This window comes from Paramormyrops kingsleyae, chromosome 10, assembly GCF_048594095.1.
Source record: "Paramormyrops kingsleyae isolate MSU_618 chromosome 10, PKINGS_0.4, whole genome shotgun sequence".
NCBI classification, from domain to species: domain Eukaryota; kingdom Metazoa; phylum Chordata; class Actinopteri; order Osteoglossiformes; family Mormyridae; genus Paramormyrops; species Paramormyrops kingsleyae.
The window spans coordinates 10,430,766-10,453,101 of record NC_132806.1 but is presented as its reverse complement, the minus strand read 5'-3'; the positions used below and the strand labels follow the sequence as shown (position 1 = coordinate 10,453,101).

The 22,336-nt window shown below is 45.6% G+C and overlaps 1 protein-coding gene across 2 annotated transcripts; it reads right to left on the bottom strand.

The window, feature by feature from the left end:
• Positions 1-1,383: 1,383 nt before the first annotated feature.
• On the bottom strand, positions 1,384-22,135 carry ocrl (OCRL inositol polyphosphate-5-phosphatase). Of its 2 annotated transcripts, XM_023834502.2 has the most exons (24): positions 21,215-22,135; positions 20,248-20,327; positions 16,802-16,893; positions 16,345-16,383; positions 15,913-16,026; positions 14,953-15,084; positions 14,690-14,876; positions 14,200-14,325; positions 13,531-13,632; positions 12,496-12,610; positions 12,032-12,148; positions 10,310-10,491; positions 9,676-9,787; positions 9,471-9,580; positions 9,012-9,147; positions 8,291-8,401; positions 7,915-8,080; positions 6,770-7,005; positions 6,179-6,202; positions 5,649-5,762; positions 5,467-5,551; positions 4,188-4,315; positions 3,976-4,087; positions 1,384-3,887 (listed from the first exon to the last, which is right to left on the bottom strand). In XM_023834502.2, exons 1-24 carry the CDS (start codon positions 21,260-21,262, stop codon positions 3,763-3,765), a joined length of 2,793 nt encoding a protein of 930 aa, XP_023690270.2. In that variant the 5' UTR covers positions 21,263-22,135; the 3' UTR covers positions 1,384-3,762. The 2 variants fall into 2 exon arrangements, with proteins under 2 accessions (XP_023690270.2, XP_023690272.2); XM_023834504.2 differs by lacking the exon at positions 14,953-15,084.
• Positions 22,136-22,336: the final 201 nt, after the last annotated feature.

Sequence of the window (22,336 nt, the reverse complement as noted above, 5' to 3'; positions counted from 1 at the left end):
TTTCAAGGCGTGTTGCTGAGAATCATTCTGGCAGGTGGGTGCTTGTAACTGAGCAGGAAAGGGACAGCTGTGTCGCACCTCTCCATCCGACGCTAGCTGAGAACTGGCCATAAAAAAAAGAGGGCTGAGCATGTTTGTAAAGAGTGCCCTCTGCTGCTTAATATGAGCATGACACCACTTAGTTAGTTTGTGAGCAGTGGGTATATGGTTAATTCTCCAGCCATAATGGAATCCATATTTTTAAAAATATATATTTATACAGGATGAATGATATCTAACACCAGTACATATCACTGTACTATACATGCATTGTATGGTCCATTATGCTTGTAAGTAACTCATATCTTAGGAAGGGGACTGCTTCTAAAGCTTTGCGCAGTAGGTAATTTGTAACCTTCAGTAAGATATCCACCTGAAATACTCCTCCCACCTGGGAGGAGCACATAAGATGGCATCAGGACATACAGTCTGTCATGGGGGGTGCAGTGGGGGTGGTAGTTTCAGGAGCATGAATCAGGTGATAGGGTGTGCTTACACTTAATTCTCTCTCTTACCACAGTAAATAAATGTATCCTGAATGTCCTTTCCCACACTACACCCAAACTGGATTTCTCTCTGTGATCCCATGTCCCCCTTCTCTTTGTGACCTTGTGTCTCCATGTCCCGTCCCTTTGTGACCGTGTCCCTATTTCCTGTCTCATTTTGACTGTGACCCCATGCCCCCATCTTTGTGACAGCATGTCCCCAGTCACTGTGATCCTGAGCCCTCCATCTCTGTGACCCTGTGTCGCCATGTCGCGTCTCATATTGACTGTGACCCCATGTCCCCATCTTTGTGACACCATGTCCCCGTCTCTGTGACCCTCTATCTCCATGTCCCCTTATCTGTTTATGACTTTTTTTTTCTTACTCTGGGACACTGTATCCCCTCTCTCTTTGTGACCCTGCGTCCCTGTGTCCTCCTTCACTTTGTGACCCTGCGTCTCTGTGTCCTCCTTCACTTTGTGACCCTGCGTCCCTGTATCCCCTCTCTCTTTGTGACCCTGCGTCCCTGTGTCCTCCTTCACTTTGTGACCACATGATCCCAGTCTCTTCGTGTCCCTATGTCCCTGTCTTTGTGTCCTCATCTCCCCAGTCTCCATGTGACCTGATATCCCCCATCCCATTGTGATGCCATGTCCTCTGTCTCTTTGTGACCCAGTGTCCCCTGACTTGTCCTATTTGCCCATCTGCACTGTTGCCCTGATTAAGCCCCTCGTTGGTTTCCGTCCCCCATACTCTAAATAAGATGATTCACTATCTGTCTCCCCCATCACTCACATCTGGTTGCCTTCCTCCAGTGTGAAACTCACAACTTGGGGGAAAAAAATACACCACTACTACTAACTTTACACAACTTTTACTTCCTTTAAAATACAAATAAATTAAAAGTACTAAAAACACAGGAAAATCTACAGTATTTACAGGTGCAGTTGAAGGGATTTTCTCATAGATATCCAAAGCAGACACATGTTCCCATCTCTTGGAAAGACACTGGATTCACACACAAATGCCATCAGTACAAGTAATGCTCTGGAAAGACTGTACTTCCTCATGGGGGAAGGGCTAAGTCTGTTAGCATTTCAAATAATGCTTTATTACAAGAGTGTTTGCGGTGGAGGGAGGAGGTTAAGGCTGTACACATTTTGGGAACATATGAGTCAATGTGTAGGAAGTTTCCCAACGGGGACATTCCAGAACTCTTTTGCTGTCAGCAAATCTAGGTCAAGCAGATGTTGCTTGATAATCATAAAATGAACCCCCCCCCCCCCCCATGCCCACTCCCACAGCTCTCTCTTCAAGTCAATATACTGAATATAAACACAGAGCAAAGATTAAGTAAGAGGAAAGTCTGTTTTGCAGACCCCTTCAGACAAAGGTAACCAGCAAAAACAGATGCATACTGTAATCACAAGAGATGCTTCAAACACTGATTGAGATGACTCTGTACCAGTTCATACATTACAGAAGCGCCTAAAAAGTTCTTATAGCCTCTTGGCTGAACCATTTTAAGTTTTCTTAAATGACAATTACGATAAAATACTGCTGGGGAGTTAAAGCTGACAATTTAAAACCAAGTGAACTAATTTAGTGTATGTTGGTTATTTCAGTTATTACTAATTATGTTCAAGCATCCCTACAACCGTGCCAAACTAACCATCTAATATACAGATTTTTGAATCTGCATGGTTTGAAAATCTCAGCACAGCAGTCAATCATGGCCAACCTAACAATGCAGAGGGCAGTACCAGTGCAGTTGTAACTTGACTGCAATTTATCATTGTGACTCAAGGAAACCAAACAGACAAGAAACTGTAAGAAGCAGTCCGTATTCAACAGTGCAAAAACGTCTGGTATGCAAGCTTGAAATGCTGCATTTATTGCACCTATATTCCTATTTGCGCCTGTGGAACATTATAAATAAAGTAATTTTTTTTATGTAGCTGCTTGAATCAGCTGATAACCATACAGTCTGTTGCTTTATATATTAATGGTAATTTCTTTGAATTAAGAAAGCTTTTATAGAAAATACCTTTTCAGACTTTCAATCACGATCAAGATTAACAATCATTATATATTTTTGTCTCTGTCATCTCATCTCTATATGAGCCCTTCAGTGTGCTGCAGGAAAGTCACTGAAAAATACCATTTGTGATAAACTACATAGAACAGCAAGTAAACGCCTATGAGATACTGACCAGCAAATTACTGTCAGACAACATCACGATCCACGACTAAGTAAAACAGTGACACAGCTATCTGTAAACACGTATGTACACACGTAAAAACACACAAATACGTATACAGAAAAGAGTTCACGCGTAACTGCATAAATTTTTGTGACCCGACGACATCTCATATGAACAACAATGAATATAGTAGTCAACTGTGTCACCACAGACCAGCATCACTTAGGTAGAGCGCGAGGTTTTAAGCAGCACCAGAAAATAAACAGGGACTTCTGGATAGAAAGGGAGCCACCAAACAGACAAAAGGACATCGAAAACATTGCTGACCTCAGCTTGTGCGTTTAGCTTATTGTTGGGCTTAATAAAACATGAATACAGTATCTGACGACAGAAGAACAGGAAAGGATTCCTAGAAATTAAATTAAGTAAAAACATTCAAAACTTCCACACAAGAGACAATACAGGCTCCAGGTTTTGGCCATCAAATGAAGGTTTCCTGGTCATTAATGGACTGAGGTTTTCATTCTAACTGCACAAGAAAAGATTTTTCTTTATTCTCTTGGGCATAGATTTACAGTTGCCCTGAATCCAAGAAACCACCCTTGGACAGCTCTGATGTTTCATTCAAGAAAAAATAAAAAGGTTTTTGGAATACAGAACAGCACGGAGTAACACTAACGTCTTCAAAGCACTTTTGGTCAAACTCCTTAGTGTCCTATCTGATCATTCACCTTCCAAAATCGGGACACACGTCTGAATAGTGCAATGTCCAGGTTTTGGCAGAATGTAGCAGTCAGCGAACAGAAAGCTAAATGCAGGACCCTTCCCTGTAACTCGCTCTTCATCACCACATAGTGATCAGCTGCATAGACTTCACATCAAAAACGCATTCCAGACATCGCACTCCTGTTGGAATTAATGTCTCAAACCTGCTCAGAAGAAACCATGAACCATCAGAAATCTCGCATCTTAAAGTATGGCCACCTTGCCAGTTCATCAAGACCAGCTGGGCGCGTCTTCTTAGAGGTTGTTCTTACTCTTCGTCACCCCCCACGAGGAACCCCAAGATGAAATTATTGGCTTTCTGCCGATCACTTGGTGTCTGCTTGCCTGCCAGCTTTGGTGGGGGCCGAATGAGGAGGCTGGAGAACAAGGTGGCTTTCGGGAACACAAAAAAGGACACTGGTGTACAGGAAGCGGTTCTAACTAAAGATGTAAGTCGACAATAACGAGCCAGACGACTTACCCAAGAAGGTGACTTTGAGGTGGTTGCTTTGAGAGTGCTTCAGAAGGCCCTTCAGGAAGGCCACCAAGTAATGGAACACATTTTCATGAGACGGGGGCAGCTGGGCAACCAACTGTGGGAGGCCAGAGAAGCATAACCAATGAGCAATGATCAGTGACACGTGACGGTCACGGTTGCTGCAAGCAACACTGACGCACGTTGGGGGGGCGCACCTGTCTGCAAAGGCGACTGTCGTGTGAACAGTCGAGGCATTGCCTATAAAACCTGTAACACACCACTGGCTCTGGCAGAGCCTCCAGGAAGATGACCAGGGCCTGCGCCACTGAGTGGCTGCTGCCAGCTGGCGCACGTTGTAGTCAGGGTGCAACGGGCTGAAGAAGTGGCCTGGCCCAGTGATGGGAGTTCGGATGGGGAGGGTGGGAGGACGAACCAGCGGACGTGCACGTAGAGAGGTGAGGTGAAGAAGCAAGGGAGGAACAGAATCACATGTGGAGGTAGAAAGATTAATGAGGAACAGATTCACACATGGAGGAGGAGAGATTAGGGAGGAACAGAATTACACATGGAGGTGGAGAGATTAGGGAGCAACAGAATCATACATGCAGAAGGAGAGATAAGGGAGGAACAAAATCATACATGCAGAAGGAGAGATAAGGGAGGAACAAAATCATACACGGAGGTAAGAGATTAGGGAGGAATAGAATCACACAAAGAGAGTTGGAGAGATTCAGGAGGAACAGAATCACACATGGAGGTGGAGACATTAGTGAGGAACAGAATCACACATGGAGGAGGAGAGATTAGGGAGGAACAGAATCACACATGGAGGTGGAGACATTAGTGAGGAACAGAATCACACATGGAGGAGGAGAGATTAGGGAGGAACAGAATCACACATGGAGGAGGAGAGATTAGGGAGGAACAGAATCACACATGGAGGTGGAGACATTAGTGAGGAACAGAATCACACATGGAGGAGGAGAGATTAGGGAGGAACAGAATCACAGTGGCAGAACGGTGCCAAAATGATATGTATTCCCCATCAGGGGAATACAATAACAACCAAGCACATAAAGAGTACTGTGGTCTACAGGCAGAACACATTAGTGAAACCCATGCATTCAACCACTGAACTATTTGTGATGGATTGTGAATAGAGGTCAATCTGGGAAAACATTTGTTTGTGTTTTTTGACAGCCTGCCAACACTGTTAGCAATTAAATGACAAATGACTATAACATCAAACCCTGAATCTCACCCTAAACTATTTCAACACCCAAACTGTACACACTATATTGCAACACTCTCTTTGAAAAGTTGATGTTGATCTGGATGTTACTACCTTCCAAGAAATTATACCAACAAATTAGCAGATTGTGAGACATCCAGGCACACTTAATGCCAAATGCCATTGCTGTCATGCAGGACCACTGTGGTCTAAAGGAAACGTTTCCATATGACTGGGAAAGTAAGGCCACGTGAACAGGATACGGATGGTGCTGGGGATGCTGGTTTCCAGACAGTCGATGATGGCCTGCAGCTCATCTGGCAAGCCTGCTATGTTGAAGAGGTCCTCCTGGTGCCGGTGAACACATACAGTGAACAGTGAGCGGGCTGTTCCTCTCATTGCACAGCTCATGGCAGAAGCATAAAATAGCACTTCTTGGGCTCACCTGATGGGAGCATTTAGTAGATAGGTGGTTGACCAGAAGCCACACCTCCTTGGGGATCCTCAGAGGCCGGTCCCCGCTTCCTGCGTTTTCTACCTCCAAGAAGCTCAGAAAAGACTGAGAGGAAAAAAAAAATGAGCATGTATGTATTAAACAATTAAATAAGTCCTCAGTGCAGCTTAATAACAAATTAACTTGAAAACATTTTTAAGTATCAGAAGAATTAGTGTTAACCTGTAGTCTGAAGAATGTAAGCTCTCTTTTCCCCAAGTAAGATGGCATACAGGATTAATTCAATAGGTAAGAAACTTGCTTATGCAGACTTGCATCTTTTACCTACTTCTTACAAAAGGTCGTGAATTGAATATAGGTAAATAATCTTAACCTTCGATGATTTGTTTTCCTGAAGACAATTGTACCTTAATTCTGACACCACAGATAGCCCAACTTCAGTTACCCGTTTAAGTTAACAGAAGCTATAAACTAAAGAGAAACTGCCATGCAGGTCCCACACCTGGTACCATTTTGGTTACCTGTCTCACGCTGCTTTCTTCTTCCTGAGTAGCAAACAGTCCATGAGGGTAATCGAAGTGGTGGTGGTGGTGAAAAAGAAAGAAAGCAGACAAAATGATCGCACATTAAAAAAAGATGCTTTGTAAGGGGTAAATGTGACCTTTATACAGGATGATCCTAGTTGTAGTCAATAGCGAAACTCATATGCTGCTTTGATCAAACAAGCCAGTTTATTTGCATGTATCCCAATTGTTGTACTGCAGGACTGTGAAGCCAGGCCATCATCACTTACAGATGAAAAGCTGAAGATTTTACAACATTAGATATTCCGTTCCTGCTTGTCCGACGCAGGGTTACAGAGGTCCAGACCCTATTCCGGAAGCTAAGGGGTGGAATATCAGAGGATGGGGTGCCAACCCACTGCATCTGCGATGTGTTAATGTACCCACAGCTGGCCCTTAAGCTGTGCCCAGGGTGCCAATCACTCAACCTCTGTAGGTTCTACTACTGATGTTCTCACTAGGTGCCTAGAACAGGTCACTGAGAGCGACCCGATAATGGTACTTTTTTGGATCTCTCCAGCTCAGGCTCCAACAGTGATATGGCCTCACCACATCGATGAGCTTGGTCACGGGGATCTCACGGATGGGCTTCTTGGTGTGGCACAGTGCCTCCAGGGACATGCCAAAGCAGCTGGGCAGATAGGTGCCACTGAGAGAGATGAAGTAATCCTTGCCCCGGTCTAGGTGCAGCACTAGAATATCATCGAGGGTATCCTCCCCGGAGTTCAGCTGGGCCACAGAGTCTTTGGTCACATGCACCTCCAGGCTGATCTCCAGCATTTCATCTACAGTGGCCAGGAAGGATTACTGGTTATTAGTAAATACAGTTGGTTCTCATTAATACATACACTACTGGATAAAAGTTCTATCCACAGAAAGGTTTATTTGTAGTACTGTCTACATTTTAGAATAATTCTAGAGACATCAAAACTATAAAGTAATATATATGGAATTATGCACTGACCAGAAAAGTAGTAAAAAAAATTGGGTGAGCATCCCTGTGGGTTGGGACTCAGAAGGTTGCAGGTTCAAATCCCTGGGTCAGCAGAGTGATCCCACCATTGGGCCTTTCAGAAAGGCCCTTAACCCCAATAGCTTCAGGAACTGGCTGACCCTACTGTCTCCTTTACCCCAGTTTCATGAGGTGGCCTCCTGGGATGCTCTGCCAGCTGTCCTGAAGGATGTCCCACATATACTGAGCACTAATTGGCCGCTTTTCCTTTGCTTTCTGGTCAAACTCTTCCAAAACCATTTATACTGGTCATGTGACGCCACACTATCACTCTCCTTTGTAGGTACCTTGGCAAACTTTGGTTGGTACTGTATAATTTCACATGGGAGGTGGATAGGTTGTGGAGGAACAGAATCACATAGCTGAGAGATGAAGGGAGCAATAAGAAAGATGACAAAGCACAGGGCAGTTAGGAGTAGGAGCTCAGTAGGAAACAAAATCACAATATATATGTTAACTTTTAAGCTGTGTATGCTATGGATTGTTTTCTAGAAGTAACAGCAGCAATTTCCTTGAGCTGTTTCAGCCACATGCCTTTATCCTGATCACATGACCTTCAGTCTTCTGGCTATGTAATGTGCCACCCAGCAGTGTGAACCATCTCAGCACAGAACAGAAAGGCGATGAGTATGGGAGGCCAGCTCAAACTGGAAGCAGCCATCCGGCTGTGCTGCGGACTCACTGGGCTCCAGGAAGCCATCGCTGGGGTCGACCTTCAGCCAGGGCTTGCAGAACTGGGATGCTCGGAGTTTGGGGATGAAGGAGAAGTGGCAGGGCACCTGTCCGTCGTTCTTTATCAGCAGGTACCTGCACTGCTGCTGCCAGAACTTCACCCCTTCGAAAGTGAACTAGAGAAGAATAGGAGATACCATTATTGTGGTGTTCTGGAAGCATTTCATCTATAAATTAAATTAAGCAGTCCAGGGGTTAAGGGTTCTGGAGCTGCATCCCTCACGAAATCTGAACCAGCGGGTTTTCAGCCACAAGTCCAGATCCTAAACCACCTCTCTGTCTAAATCTCGTTCCCATATCTGTGGACAAGAGAACCTTCGACTCACCTCACTCTGAGTCAGCGACAGGGAGGGCAGAAACTCATTCTCCATCCGGTCAATCTCACGCATGACCTCCTCCAGCACCAGCTTCTGGCGCTTCTCATTGACCACCTTCACCTGTCACACACAGCACCATCGTCGCAAACACTGCAGTCCAAAGGCTGCGATAGGCCATTAGCTCCCGGAGGCTTCCAGCACATTCCAACCATAACACAAAGTTCTGTGCAAGTGTCATAAATCCAGATACAATAATCAAAATATAAGGATGGCAGCCAGAAGGAGAAGCTTTCAGGAGAAATACACATTTCTGAGAAATTTCTAAGTAGATTTGTACTAGAGAGGAACATACACAATACAAATGGACAATTCTCTTTCCTAACATAACAAACATGCCATGGTGGTCATTCGCCACACAAAACACCAACGTATTACACGGTAAATTAACACTTCAAACAGTCATATTCAGCATTGCCACCTTTGGTCAGCTGGCTGGTGTGAGATTTTCAATTCAAGACAAGCCTGCACATTCATTTACATGTATGTAACAGTTTCATTATGTCATTAATAGAAAATCCCAAAGCTTTTGATGTAGCTCATTTTAGATTCATAATGGAATAATAGAGCTGGCAGCCCTGCACACTTCTCTACTTGCTAATGGGCGAGTCACTAGATCCGCTGGTAGCGAGAATCTGAGAGAGACAGCGAGTGCAGCAAGTCCGGCTCATACCCCAATTTGGAAGAGCGAGCTGACAGGCTTGTGATCACTGGTCTGCAGCTGCATGTGACTGCGGTACTCCAGCTGTTTCACACTGCTTCCCCTCCAGAGGATCCGGTCACACCAGGCCGGGACCCGGCACTTTCCGCTTCAGGGAGAACACAGGGAGTCAGTCACTTTCGGACGAGGGGTCACCAGACTCAACCAGGCACTCTGCTTGCAGTGACTATGCAAGTATTTCTCTTAAATCCGAATGATTTTCCAAAACTGACTGTCTTTTAAGGCTAACTCAAAACTAGAACAACAGCTGTAGGCAGGAACTCATATTAACTAGTATTTGTTTCTGGGGGAAGTCATTAATAAAGAAACACCAACAGCCTTGTCATGAAAACGGCAACCCTTAACATATATATTCACACTGTATAACGGGGCTAGTAAAGTCAAGGGGAAAATGAGAGGAGGAGCAATTACCTTGAATCCCATCGGTCTGTTTTGGGGTCAAATTTATATGTGGGTATGAAGTTTATCTCTCCCTCGGTGAAATCTGAGAACGCGTTCCTGGTATCCCTTTGGACATTGAGCTTTTTAAAAGGAAACATTATTGTGAGGCGAGGAGATGAATCAGAAAGGGGCCACTTTGCTGTGCTGTGAGAGACGACGTGCAGGCGTCCCTCACCTGGTCACGATCCAGAAGCTTCTTTAACTCCTTCTTGGAGATGAGCCGCTTCACTTCGTACACATCGTACAGGAAGAGGCGGTAATTCAGGTCGCCCAGCCAGATGACCACACTGCCAGGGAATGGACAATGGTACATGGAGGGACCGGAAAAGCCATAAGTGGTGCCATGGTGGTGACTGGACAGTGGCGAGTAGCTCAGTAAGATATCAGTGCCCATATCTAGAAGGTTGTTGGTTTGAATCCCATGACAACCAAGATAACCACATCATCACTGGGCCCTTAAATCTAGTTGTTCCAGGGATGCTGGATGTAGGCTGACCCTGCTCTCTGACCCCACACCTCATGCGCCACTTTAGCCACAAGCATCTGCTAATTAAATAAACGTAAATGTGACTGTAATGGTAATGAGTGCCACTCTCAGCCATGCTGTGATGCAGCTGCTACTGGGACAGGCTAGTAATCTCAGAGCACTGCCATCGCACGCTAGAGACATATATTTAAGATTGATTACTCCAGTACAATACCCAGTTGCATAAACAGCAACACCGACTCGACTTAAGCTTTTGGTAAACAGTAAAATGAACACAATGTCACAGATGTCATGCTGTGGGGGTGAGGGCGGGGGCACCCACTCGTGCTTGACGATGCTCAGGGCCGGCCGGCCAGGCAGGTGGAAGCTCATGCGGGCGCAGATATCCTTGTAGTCTTGGTTGCGGCGCTCGCAGTCTTCGGCGTGGGCTGCCAGGTGGGAGTTGACAAAGCAGAAGCTGGTGTTGTGGAAGACGAAGCGAATCGCCACTCCGCCCTTGTTCCCCTGGCAGAAGTGGGAGAGCTTAGACACTTGAAAGATGGGGGGGGGGGGGGGGGGTGAAGGTGGGGCAGCCCCAGGGCCACCATGAGGGGTCAAATAATAACAGAGAGATGAATACATAAAAATCACCACCAATCACACTCAAAGGCTCGCTGGGGCTGATACCTTATGCGAAATCACACATGAATAATTCAAATAAAATGTTAAATTATATCATAAAAAATACATATTTAAATAAATGAAGTGAAAATAAAGTTTAAACGTGTCAAAATGCCGAGGCCTGCCGGGAGCAGTGGTAGAAGAAGTACTGAAGCTTAGTACTTAAATAAAAGTACAAATATCCTGCAAAATATGTACTCAAGTAAAAGTAGAAGTGCTACATCAACAATCTTACTTAAGTGAAAGTACTAAGTAATTACTTTTAAATTTACTTTAAAGTATTTTTTTAAGTAAAAGTACTCACACAATGGTTTGTCTCAACGTCTCGGGTGTGCCATTTTGTAAAAGAATAGTAGATATACTAACTTACGCCTCTACCATGTCATTGCTCGTAATAATTACTAGCAACTATACAGTATATGTGTATTGGAAAGTTGGGTGTGCTTATTGCAATACTCTGCAATACTGTGTTTACCCTAACTTAGAATTATGTGGATGACAAGTTATCTACTAGGTATTACCCACTAATATACCATTAAGATAAACCAATCAGGACATGATACATCTTTAAATCATTTATGTACTTGCAAAACTATTCAACACATCTGTTAAGAGCAGTAAAAGGGAAACACAACAGTAACCAAACACTAGTGGTGGTGTGACGCCATGTTGAACGTCTCGTCTTCTTGAAATCCAGCCAGTCTACCAGCTCCTGCTGCCAATTGACGCGCGCTCTGCCATCATTGAAACTAATAAAGCCACCTGATTGGTAGGAAATGGCAAACAACGCCAGAACGCAATAGGCTAACTATTTTTTCATGCAAGATTTTGAGGAAATCGCGTTCAGAAAATGTAACGACTAACGGCATAAATTGTAGAAATGTAGTGGAGTAGAAAGTGCAGATAATTGCCGCAAAATGTAATGGAGTAAAATAAAAAGTATGCATTATTATTTTTACTTAAGTAAAGTACAGATACGTAAAAATGTACTTAAGTACAGTAACGAAGTACAAATACTTTGTTACATTCCACCACTGGCCGGGAGCGCTCCTCCGGGAGGCCGGAAGGGGGTGTGGGGAGGGGGGGAGCGCTCCTCCGGGAGGCTGGAAGGGGGTGTGGGGAGGGGGTGGGGGAGCGCTCCTCCGGGAGGCTGGAAGGGGGTGTGGGGAGGGGGGGGGGGGAGCGCTCCTCCGGGAGGCCGGAAGGGGGTGTGGGGAGGGGGGGAGCGCTCCTCCGGGAGGCTGGAAGGGGGTGTGGGGAGGGGGTGGGGGAGCGCTCCTCCGGGAGGCCGGAAGGGGGTGTGGGGAGGGGGGGGGGGGAGCGCTCCTCCGGGAGGCCGGAAGGGGGTCGCCCACAGATCCGCCCGGACGCTGCTCATTCTTACCATTTTCCCGATGATTCCGGTGCCCACGCTCTCCGCGGCCACCTCCCGGATGAGGCGCCCGTGCTTCGCTTTTATGAACATCACCAGCATCATGCCCACCAGGCGGACCGTCCGGATCTGTGGACAGAGCCGGCAATGTAAAGCCGGCTGTGCCCCCCCCCCCCCCCCCCCACAATGATGACGCCTTCTGACTGCCACCTTTCTGTTTCCATTGCACCCTCTATGGGCGACCATCTAGTAAAGCAACAAATATCTGTGCGTGTGGAACTACTGGTCAATATGTATAAAGTACGTGACGGATTTGCATATGTATGCATGTTTCTTTACTTATGTGTGGGAGCGGTATGATGTAGTTCATTGGGTTAAGGGTGTGTGGCTCTGTTGGCCAGAAGGTTGTAAGTTTGATTCCCATCTGAAAAATCACCTATTTATCACTGCAACCAGGACTCCCCGACTGGCCTCACCTGAATGTACTTGGCCTTGGGGTGCAGGGAGCTCTTCACTGCGGCGACCCATTGCTGCTCCCGTGACGAGTCCAAGTAGAAGAAGGCCTCAGCACTCAGATCCAGCTCTTGGAAGCTGATGGAAAAACAAGAGGTGGACATGTAGAAGTCACATGACATATGGGTCATTCTGGCTCAACTCAACGAATATTTGGTATCGTCCAAAATTGAGTTTAAGGGTTTTATTTCTGTTGGAGCTCAGTAAAACACTTACAGCAGAAAATTCTTTTTATATATGTTGTAAATGGAACCTAGAACTTTCAAATGACACAATGAAAGTGACAATATTTTTTCTACCTTTTGAGATTCTGGGCCTCTTGAAAGATAAGAGAAAGAATTGTTTATCTTATGTTGAGTACATGCTACAAGCTAAATAAATAAATATTTGGAATTAGGCTTGTATGTCCACAATTTTGCAGGCGCCTCGGCGTTACTATTGCAAAGATACAGACATCTGAAAATGGCCAACCAAGCATTTTTTCGAATGGAAGGAAAAACTATTTGACTTTCAAGCCAGTCAACTCCTAAACTATATGAGCTAAGCCAGGGAAATTTTGGATTTTTCATATTGGCCCAGAGGCAAACAAAATGCCACAAAACGGCAGTCTGAGATGACTGAGCATGGGCTATTTGTTGCATTGAACCAGAATGACCCACATATGAGGTCATAAGACGAAGTTAGCCATTTGTAGCTGACACTCCCTCTGTGTCACATTCCTCTCACATTCCATTCACTTTCCTCTCACATTCCATTCACAGCTCACTGATATCTGGAGTTCATCATGGCATGTCTCTGTATTAGAGCTGATCACACTGGGCTGGAACATCCCGGCAAATGGCACTTGTAGAAATTAAGTACATAAGTAGATCTACACTCACAGTTCATCGCTGTGCACCCTCCTGGGACTCAAAGCCTGGCAACTAGGAGGCCTGCTTAAAGATGATGCCCCCACCCCACATACACAGACACAGCAGACCGCGAAGCCTGAGACTGACCCCACGGCGTAGATATCCGGGGGTTCCTCGTCACACTTCAGCCAGGGATCTAGGGTGCTGTCAGGACACTGACCGTTCACATTCCACGTGCCCACGAAGACCCTGCAGGGCAGAACATGGATGAGATGGGGCCAAATCAGCCTTCAAATCAAGTTGAGTCAAGTCTAATAGGCCTTTAATGTAATTTTTAAACATAAACAGTTGAGTACAGCACACAATTAAAGATGAAACAGTCTTTTTCTTGGACCAAGGTGCTACATAAATTAACACAAGACTAGCACATAACCTAGCAACGCAGACTGAATGGTGTGTAAAAATTGAGCAAACATTTCAGGACAGTGCAAAAAGAAAGGACAACTGACACTGGCGAGTGCAAACAGCACAGTAAACCCAGTACTGATAAGCTAGGTGGGCCAGCAACAGCCGTCTCCATGGAAAAGGTCCCGAGGTCGGAATACAACAAGAATGATGTATGACAGCTACAAAATACGTAAACCAAGGAAGTGCTGAGGGAGTGACAGTGACAGACCTAGCAAGCCTGTTTCACATGCCTTGGACATGGATTCAGGAAACACAGAGTGATCCCAGCCCCATTACCATCATCATATTCCCAGCTCTGCGATGCCAGTCTGGGCCCATCTTAAACCCCTAAAGGCCAGAAAAGCACACCTGAAGTTGTGGATGTCCACGTATTCCTTCTCCCTCTTGTTTAGGTGATGCTGGACGAGTGTGGTCTGCTTTGGGATGCTGCTGGTAGGCTGCCACTCAGGGGGTGCGTTCGGAGGGGGCCTGGCACTGACAGGGGAGGGTAGCGCCCAAGAGCAGAGACAGCAGGTGAGACAGCGGTTAGGAAACCGAATTAGCAGGCAGTTGGCGTATCAAGCCTGTCCTGCTGTTTATTTAAACAAGATTAAGGAAATGTTCCTGGCCGTTGCTTGGCAACAAGAGGAAGACATGAGTCAGGAACAGGATGACTGGGCCCAGAAACTACTGGACTGAATCATTAGCACAAACTGTCTCTCTCACCTGAAATATCCGAGGCCCTGTCCATACATACTCTTCATAAACTATTTAACCGACACGGAGCACATGACCAAGGAACAGCCGCACACATCTCCCAGGAAGTTGATGGCTCGAGAATCAGGAATGTTCCACTTACTCTCTGTTGCCAGGAGTATGAAGGAACCCCTGTTTACCCTGCACTTCCGGAGTTTTAGTTGGTGGGGGGGGTGGTGGCCGAACTGGGCGGACCGGCTGGTTCTTCTTCTCGTCCACCTTCAGAGAGTGGCCGAAGTGTTCCTCAAAGCCAAAATCGGTCACCAGAGAGATGGCGCCATCGAGTGGTTCTGGTAAGACAAGAGGGAGGCTAATTTAACCCCGGCTGGCCCAAGAGGTCTGAAGGACGAAGTGTGTCTTCTGTACCTGTCCTGTTGATGTGTTTCAAGGTGACTGAGGTGGGAGGGGGGGCTCTGGGGGTGCTGTTTGGGGCAGCATGGACCATCGCTTTGGGAGGAACAGCTTGCGTGCTTATAGGCGGCCTGGCCTTGGAGAGGGCTGAAACAAGGCCAAACTGATCATGTACATTAATGCAGGGCTGGATCCGGTCCGCTGTGGACAGAGTCCTTCTAGCTTCAGCATGAGTTGTGAGAACAGACTCAAGCACGAGAGAAACTTGCATTTGCATGGTTGCTTTGTAAGACTAAAGCACTGTGGCACCGTAGTGCAGAGTGTATTTACAAATATTACAAACAATATCACCACTGAGTGAATTCCAGTGACATTACCCGGAGTGCTACCTCCGACACCTCCACTGGATCATCACCGAGCACGCCGACTGAGCGGGTCCACCAGCGACCATCGGCTGACACAGAACCAGCCATTTCAAATTCCTCCCAAACCAACAGCTGCCAGCCGTGGCATGTTTGGGACTCTGGCATGGTGCGAGATTTCCTAGATATGGACGCCAGGGGATTCCAGCAATTACAACTGGCTTAGTCAGGCTCAGAGGTACGTGTTTACACCAAGGGGTGCAACACATCTCAGAAGTGCAAAAGAAAAAAAAAACAAAGGGCTTTCAGAAGGATGGTTCACTGAGAAGCTGCCCTATTTCTAAATGACCCTATGACCCTCAGCTGAATAGTAACAATGAGAAAAAACCTGAATGGACAAAAAAACATGGAAAAAATCAAGACAGACTGGTTTGCAGTCTTTCAGAGCTGCTCTAGATATAATAAAAATCTTTTTTTTGTTGTCATTGGGAACACCAATGAAACCTTAAACTTTGTAGTTAAATTGCTTTTTTGGGGCTTATAAAACTGTGAGCTATGCTGCGTGCTGGTGCCTGCCCCACGCTGGAGGCTGGGCACTCCCACCCACACACACCTTGCTGCCTGCACTTGTCCACTTGCGCGAGGAAGGCCTGACTCTTCTCATCGTCGGGCAGCTCCAGCAGCAGCTCAGGGGATAGCTCGCCTTGCACCCGCAGGCGGATATGGGCTGTGGCAGCACACAACAGGGGGATAGGGGGTGCAGACGTAAACACGCTCACGGGGGAACATACCAGGAAGTCCTCACAGATACAACATACCACATACTGTTAGCATTTAGCATATGTGGTTTGTACAGCTTCAGCATTATCAAGTAAGTAGTTATTGTGCAACAGCTTCTCTGTAAAATCAGCAGCGCACAACAAGGCTGTCGGTTGTCTTCTCTCGGCCTGAGGCTATCCGGTTTCTAATTGCTGTGGACCACGCGACTCCACCCCGGGGCCATTCGGATCACCTGACATCCCAGAAGCTTTTCCCAACTACTCACAGTTAATGGAGAAGTCGATAAGAAGGGCCTCCTCCGCCTCTGCAAGGAGAATCGTTGAAAACGTTAGAAAAAAATATGCATATGGCTCACAAAGGGTTTTTTTAAGGGGCAGCATTATATGAAATACAGGAAAGTAGAGGTTGTTCTGAAGTGACCTTATGTCAAGAGACCTTGACTTATCAAGAAATGAGGACCTTTCCTGTTCCGACAGTCTTTATGACACTGTAATGACTGGCTTTTTTTCCACAATATAACTTTGAGTTCTTGGTTACAACAATGTACAATATATGCACAGCGGTAGAGCAACATTTAAGTGATATATCACAGGGAGCCTCTATCACTGTCCATTTTTATCCCAGAGCACCCCCATTAAATGGTGCCTCATGCGGACTGTCCTGACCTTGGGAAAAGCACGCAGAGGACTTTGGTCAGCTGACAGGGTCTTGCGCCTACTCACCTCGCACCATGTGGAAATGGGTATTGATGGGGATGGACAACTGGGGCACTGGTCTCGTCGCCAAGTCATCTGGGTTAGCTAAAACTCCCAGTCTATCGGGGGGTGAAAACAAATCACAACAAGTTTACAGAACTTCATTCAAACTGCTCATCTAAAATAAAGAGAGAGTTGCATTGTGGGAAAAGTATGCTAATTCCAAGTGCATTTTAAACAATGGGACCTTGTGCCTAACCCAGCACACGGCAGCAGGCTAGGTGCACCCTCACTTACAACGAAAACCTAGTATCCAACTGTATACATAAATATTCCTTTAACTATTAAACAGTTAGTAAGTTAGATATACAGCTACTGTAACTGCTGATGAACACAAATGCAGGCCTGACATTGCCTGTTTTGCTTCAGGATAAAATTTCATCATGGAGAAAGAGACACACGCATCAGAGACTCAACAAAATTATTCCGCAGAAAGCCAACATTCAGCAGTCAGTATTCTGCAGAAATACATCTGCATTTCCCTTTTCAGTCAGTCAGCACAGCACAGCCGCTCTGGCATCCCTCCAGCATGTGAGAAATTTCACATAAGACATTTCTCATGTGTCACTTCCCGGCACTAGAATGAGCTGCCAAACCACATTTGTCAGATTCCCTCCCCACCAAGAAGCTCCTAATGACACTGTTCCAGGAACACCTCTACTAGCCTACACCGCTCCACGTTCCCCGAACGGTCATAGTATTGTACTTTCTTTGCTGATTTGAATAATTGTCTCATTAGATTCTTGCTTTGTTCGGAAGGTGTTGCATCACTCTTGCCGCAATACTGCTTACACTTGTAACTGGGCGTTCACTAGGAGCTCAGCCTAGCTGCACTTATGCTGAGTTGACTGCCGGACAGCCCTATGTTAGTAATGCACTGTTTACCTCACTTGTACGTTGTTTTGGACAAAAGCGCCTGCTAAATAAAATAAGTTAATAAATAAATGAACCCCAAGTGCTGGGAGGAGGGCCTGTACGGACACATGCCTGTTAAACTAAAGCTCCTGGCCAACCAGGATGCAATAAACCGGAAAATCCCATTGTTGTATTCGTTAGAAAAGGTGTCCTAGAGAGTGTTTGACGTGTCACACCAGTCATGGGTGCTAGTGGGTGATGGCAGGGCCGGCCCTGGGTGTTAAGACACCCCCTCCCCTCCCCCTGCACGCCCTAGAGCAGTAGATAACAAATTTTATCAGTTCATTTATATTAAAAACATTTCAGTAGCACAGGATATCTGGCTGCTAACTAGTTAGCTCACATCTGTTTCAAGAGAAAAGGTGTGATATATTAAAAATCGTGTAAATAACTGCAATGTCACAGAATAAAACCTGTGGTATTTCTTGTGATATTTTTTCACTTGTAGTTTTGTGCTGTTTAATCAAACAACTCCCAAGGACGTCAGTCATGTCGCCCACAGGGCGGCCCAGCCCTGGCAGCCGGCGTACATTTTTTTTAAAAGGCTTTGTATACTTATAAGTACAAGACTGCTCCGGAAAGGTGTGTCCGCAGAATGGCTTAAAAACAAATACAGGCAGCTATGAAGAACAATGAAAGTGAAGAAAAAAAATCAGCCGTACATTAGTACATCATGTGACTCATGGGACAGAGGAGAGAAAACCAGCCTGCAGCTGTCGCACCGTGGCTAAGATTAAGCCCCAGGTGAGTTATGGGACTCCACTGAAGCAGTACATGCCGCCCCCAGTGCAAAAGCACAGGAGCTACCACCCTCTTAATCTGTCGCTACATAGCAAACGGATGCAGCCGCCCCCATGCATGCTCCACTGCTTCTCCTGGGTGCAAGAACCTCCTTGCGTCGTCTCGAACCTTCTCCTTCCGTGAGGGCCCCAGAGCATTTTGGACTCGGTCATCCTCGGCCCAGCGCGAGCCGCGAGCTCCCTAGAGGTGAGGCCTGGCCTCAGGGCGCGCAGTTTGGACGAGTTTAAAAGGCCACATGCGTGAGCTTCATTGGTTCCGGTGGCCGGGGCTTAGGAGCAGGGCAGAGAGTCCCCCAGCGAGCAGCACCACCGGGGCTCATCATCAAGCAGCCAGACCGAGCCGAACCCTGACCCAAAACCTGGCCTCCTCAACTCTCCACAAGTGCCGTCCACCAGCGAAGCCATTCTGCACAGACTGAGGGAAATAGGTGGCTTACTGGAGCAGTTTCATCAGTAGTCAAAGCGTTGAAATTATGTTTAGGTGCTTTTATAGATATTTCTACTCCTGAATACAGTCGGCCCTCCATATCCACAGATTCCACATCTGGGAATTCAATGAAGCACAGATTCAAAAATATTCAGAAAAAAAAAAAAAATCCAGAAAGTTACAAAAAAGCAGGACTTGAATATGCCACGTGCTGAGCAGCATGCTGAATCCATACAAATTAAGTCATGTGTAGTTTTGGGTGTTGGTGTGTGTGTGTGTATGTGTGCATGTGACAGAGAGAGAGAGAGAGAGAGAGAGAATACATTTATATTTTCTGTATTTCTGTATAACTATATATTCTACATGTACTATGATAGTTGCTGCATAGCACTTAATACTACATAGTATTGGGTATTATGTATTAGGTATTGTAAGTTATCTAGAGATTATTTAAAGTACATGGAAGGAGTGTGAAAGTTATATGCAAATACAAGTACTATGCTGTTTTATATAAGGGACTTGAGCATCTGTGGATTTTGGTATCTGCAGGGGATCAATCCCCTGTGCATATGGAGAATCGACTGTATTTTACTGGAGCAGTTTGACTTGAAAACCTCAATTAAGAGCAAGAATATTTCTTGTACTTAAACCAGCAACCTTCTGCTTATGACTCTACACCCTTAAAGTTATAGTTTTTGTATATTATAATACAGAAGTAGACACTTTGCCACGATGTCATAATGTCATCATTATGAAATATAACAAACCTCCAGACCCTGCAAGTGGCCCTGATTAGGACAGAAGATGGAACAATGCAGGGCTTCACACTCACATACACATGAGCATTTTAGAGATGCAATGAACCTAAGTGCATGTCAGTGGATTGCCCAGAGAATAGACCATCTACCAGTTGAAACAATGACCATAATGCACTTGGGGGCTTCCCTGGCCTAAAGATCCATCATGTTCCAGCCAGTGGCCAGTCAGTAGCTATACATGACTGCTCAGTCCACCAATCAGCACTTCTGCTGACAGCACCATGTGCTCATGTAACATGAAAAATCTGCCAGCTTGGCAGAAGGTAGATGCAGCCCCTCAAGCAAATACCCATTAAGAGCAGAGGGCAAAAAAAATAGTAATCATGATAAACATGCAGCTGTCAAATATTGCCCGAAAAAAAAAAAATCTGGAAGCTTGGAGGCAACCAGAGACCTGGGTTTTCATATGCGTAACTCAGTTGAAGCACAAGCAAGGTGATGGTGAACACTTACATGAAGCGACCTGAGCGCTCGATCAGTGCCAAGAGCCTTGGTTCGTCCTGGCCAGGCTGCAGTTCCTGACACCTCAAGGTCTGAACAGGGCACCACCGTCAAGGAACCCAGCGGGAGGGGGGGGGTCACTGACTCTTATTCTGAAGGGCTTCAATCAAATTTTAACACATGCCAATCTGTTTTTTTAACAACTACTCCAACAAGTATGATAAAAAAAACAAATATGTCAGGAGGAGAGTGTGTGTGTGTGTGTGTGTGTGTGTATATGTGTGTGTATATATATATATATATATACATATATATATATACATTATATATATATATATATATATATATATATATATATATATATATATATATACACACATATATATATATATATATGTGTGTATATATCTACCTGTCAATTACTGGGTTTGAATGCTAATTATAGCACTGATAACATTCACACAACCCGCCAAAAGCCTCGTCTTTTGTTGTAGCTATCGGTATACCACCCAAATATAACATAAAACATCGTTATACGTGTAGTGATAAAAATTACATTCAGTCTAAATACTTAAATATAGTTTGAGAAACAAATACGTGTAAGAGTCGTGTCTGAACTTGGGTTTTCGTTTGTTTTATTGATAAACGCTAACCCTAAATTATACAGTAAACCACGTTTTACGTACTTCAGTATAAAAGAAGCAGGTTATTTAGTTAATAGAGAATAAAATGGAATGAAACTCCTGGTCTTAGGGCCGACATGAGACTCAACCAGGCTACTGACACATGCAGTACAACAGCAAGACAAAACCTTTGAGAACAAACTACTTAATGTTTTCGCTTTGCCACTAAATAGCAGAATAGCTTTCCGTGGGTTACAACTTTCTCTTAGTTATTAAACGCCCTTCAGCATTTGACAGATACTAATGTTAGCATACTTCGCTGAGTCCAAACCTCAAACTGCATACTGAAAGGATACAGTCAGACACTTGTCCTCGTCCAGTCCGAAGCCCTTAAATGTATCCATCACGTTCAGTTAAAAGTCATCACCAGCTGTTGCTTCGGCCCGTATATATATACACACATATAGTTTTCCTTTCTGTTTTTGATCGATCGGGACTCTTGTATCCGCCACTTTGAACAGAGGTATCCACAAGGTGATGTCAGGGGACAGTGCGATAATAAACCAGCCCCTTGGTTGCTCCTTGTTTGGCCGGACGATGTAGCTCCTTACGGGTGTTATTAATGGTGTTAGCCGGCCACCCGGCTCCGGTCTCTCTCCATACGGACACAGGACTCTGTGTGGCTGAACCTGTCACTGACTGAAAATGACTCAATGCACGTCACAGCCTGCGATCTGTCATCTAAATATAAGATGTTGCATGCATTGCACACGCAGTAAATGGTTGCATTCCCTCAAACCACACCCTCCTGCTTTCTTCGCTGTGGGCCACCGAAAGCCATTACTTATGTGTGCCTAGTTATAGTGTGTTTCACGCCGTCGCCTGTCCCCTTTTCTTGTGAAAGCAGCCGAGGAGAGTGGCATGGGAGGAGGGGTATCTGTCAAACACGGACGAGGCGACACGGCTGCGACGCCTCGCCCCAGAGTTACGAAAGCAGAGTGGGGAATTGCACCATGAATCGGCAATACATTTACTCACAGATAGTGTGCGGGAAAACAAAGCCCAGTTAAAGATATGATTAACTAATTTGGCCATGGCTGGTTAGGTGAGTAAAGACGCTGCAGAAAAACATTATCTACATGAAATGGGTTTCGCACGCATATCCTTGTTGCTGGAACGGCTACACAACAGTGTTAGTCGTGCATGTTTGTGCCAGGGACGATCATTTCTTACGAAGCAGAGTCCGGATTGGGGGCGGACACCGATTAGTCGCAGTATTTTCCTCGTTTACACGAGCTGGTGACATGACGTCACGCATGATCCGCCAATAGCGATGTGTGACGCGGTGTTCAGGAAACGGCCGGCGGTGCGGACAGCACTCTCTACCGGTCGGGAGGAGTTATATTCAGCCAATCATTTACACCATCCTTTCAGTTACAAATGTATATAAAAAGAAGCAATTACTACTGAAATCGCAA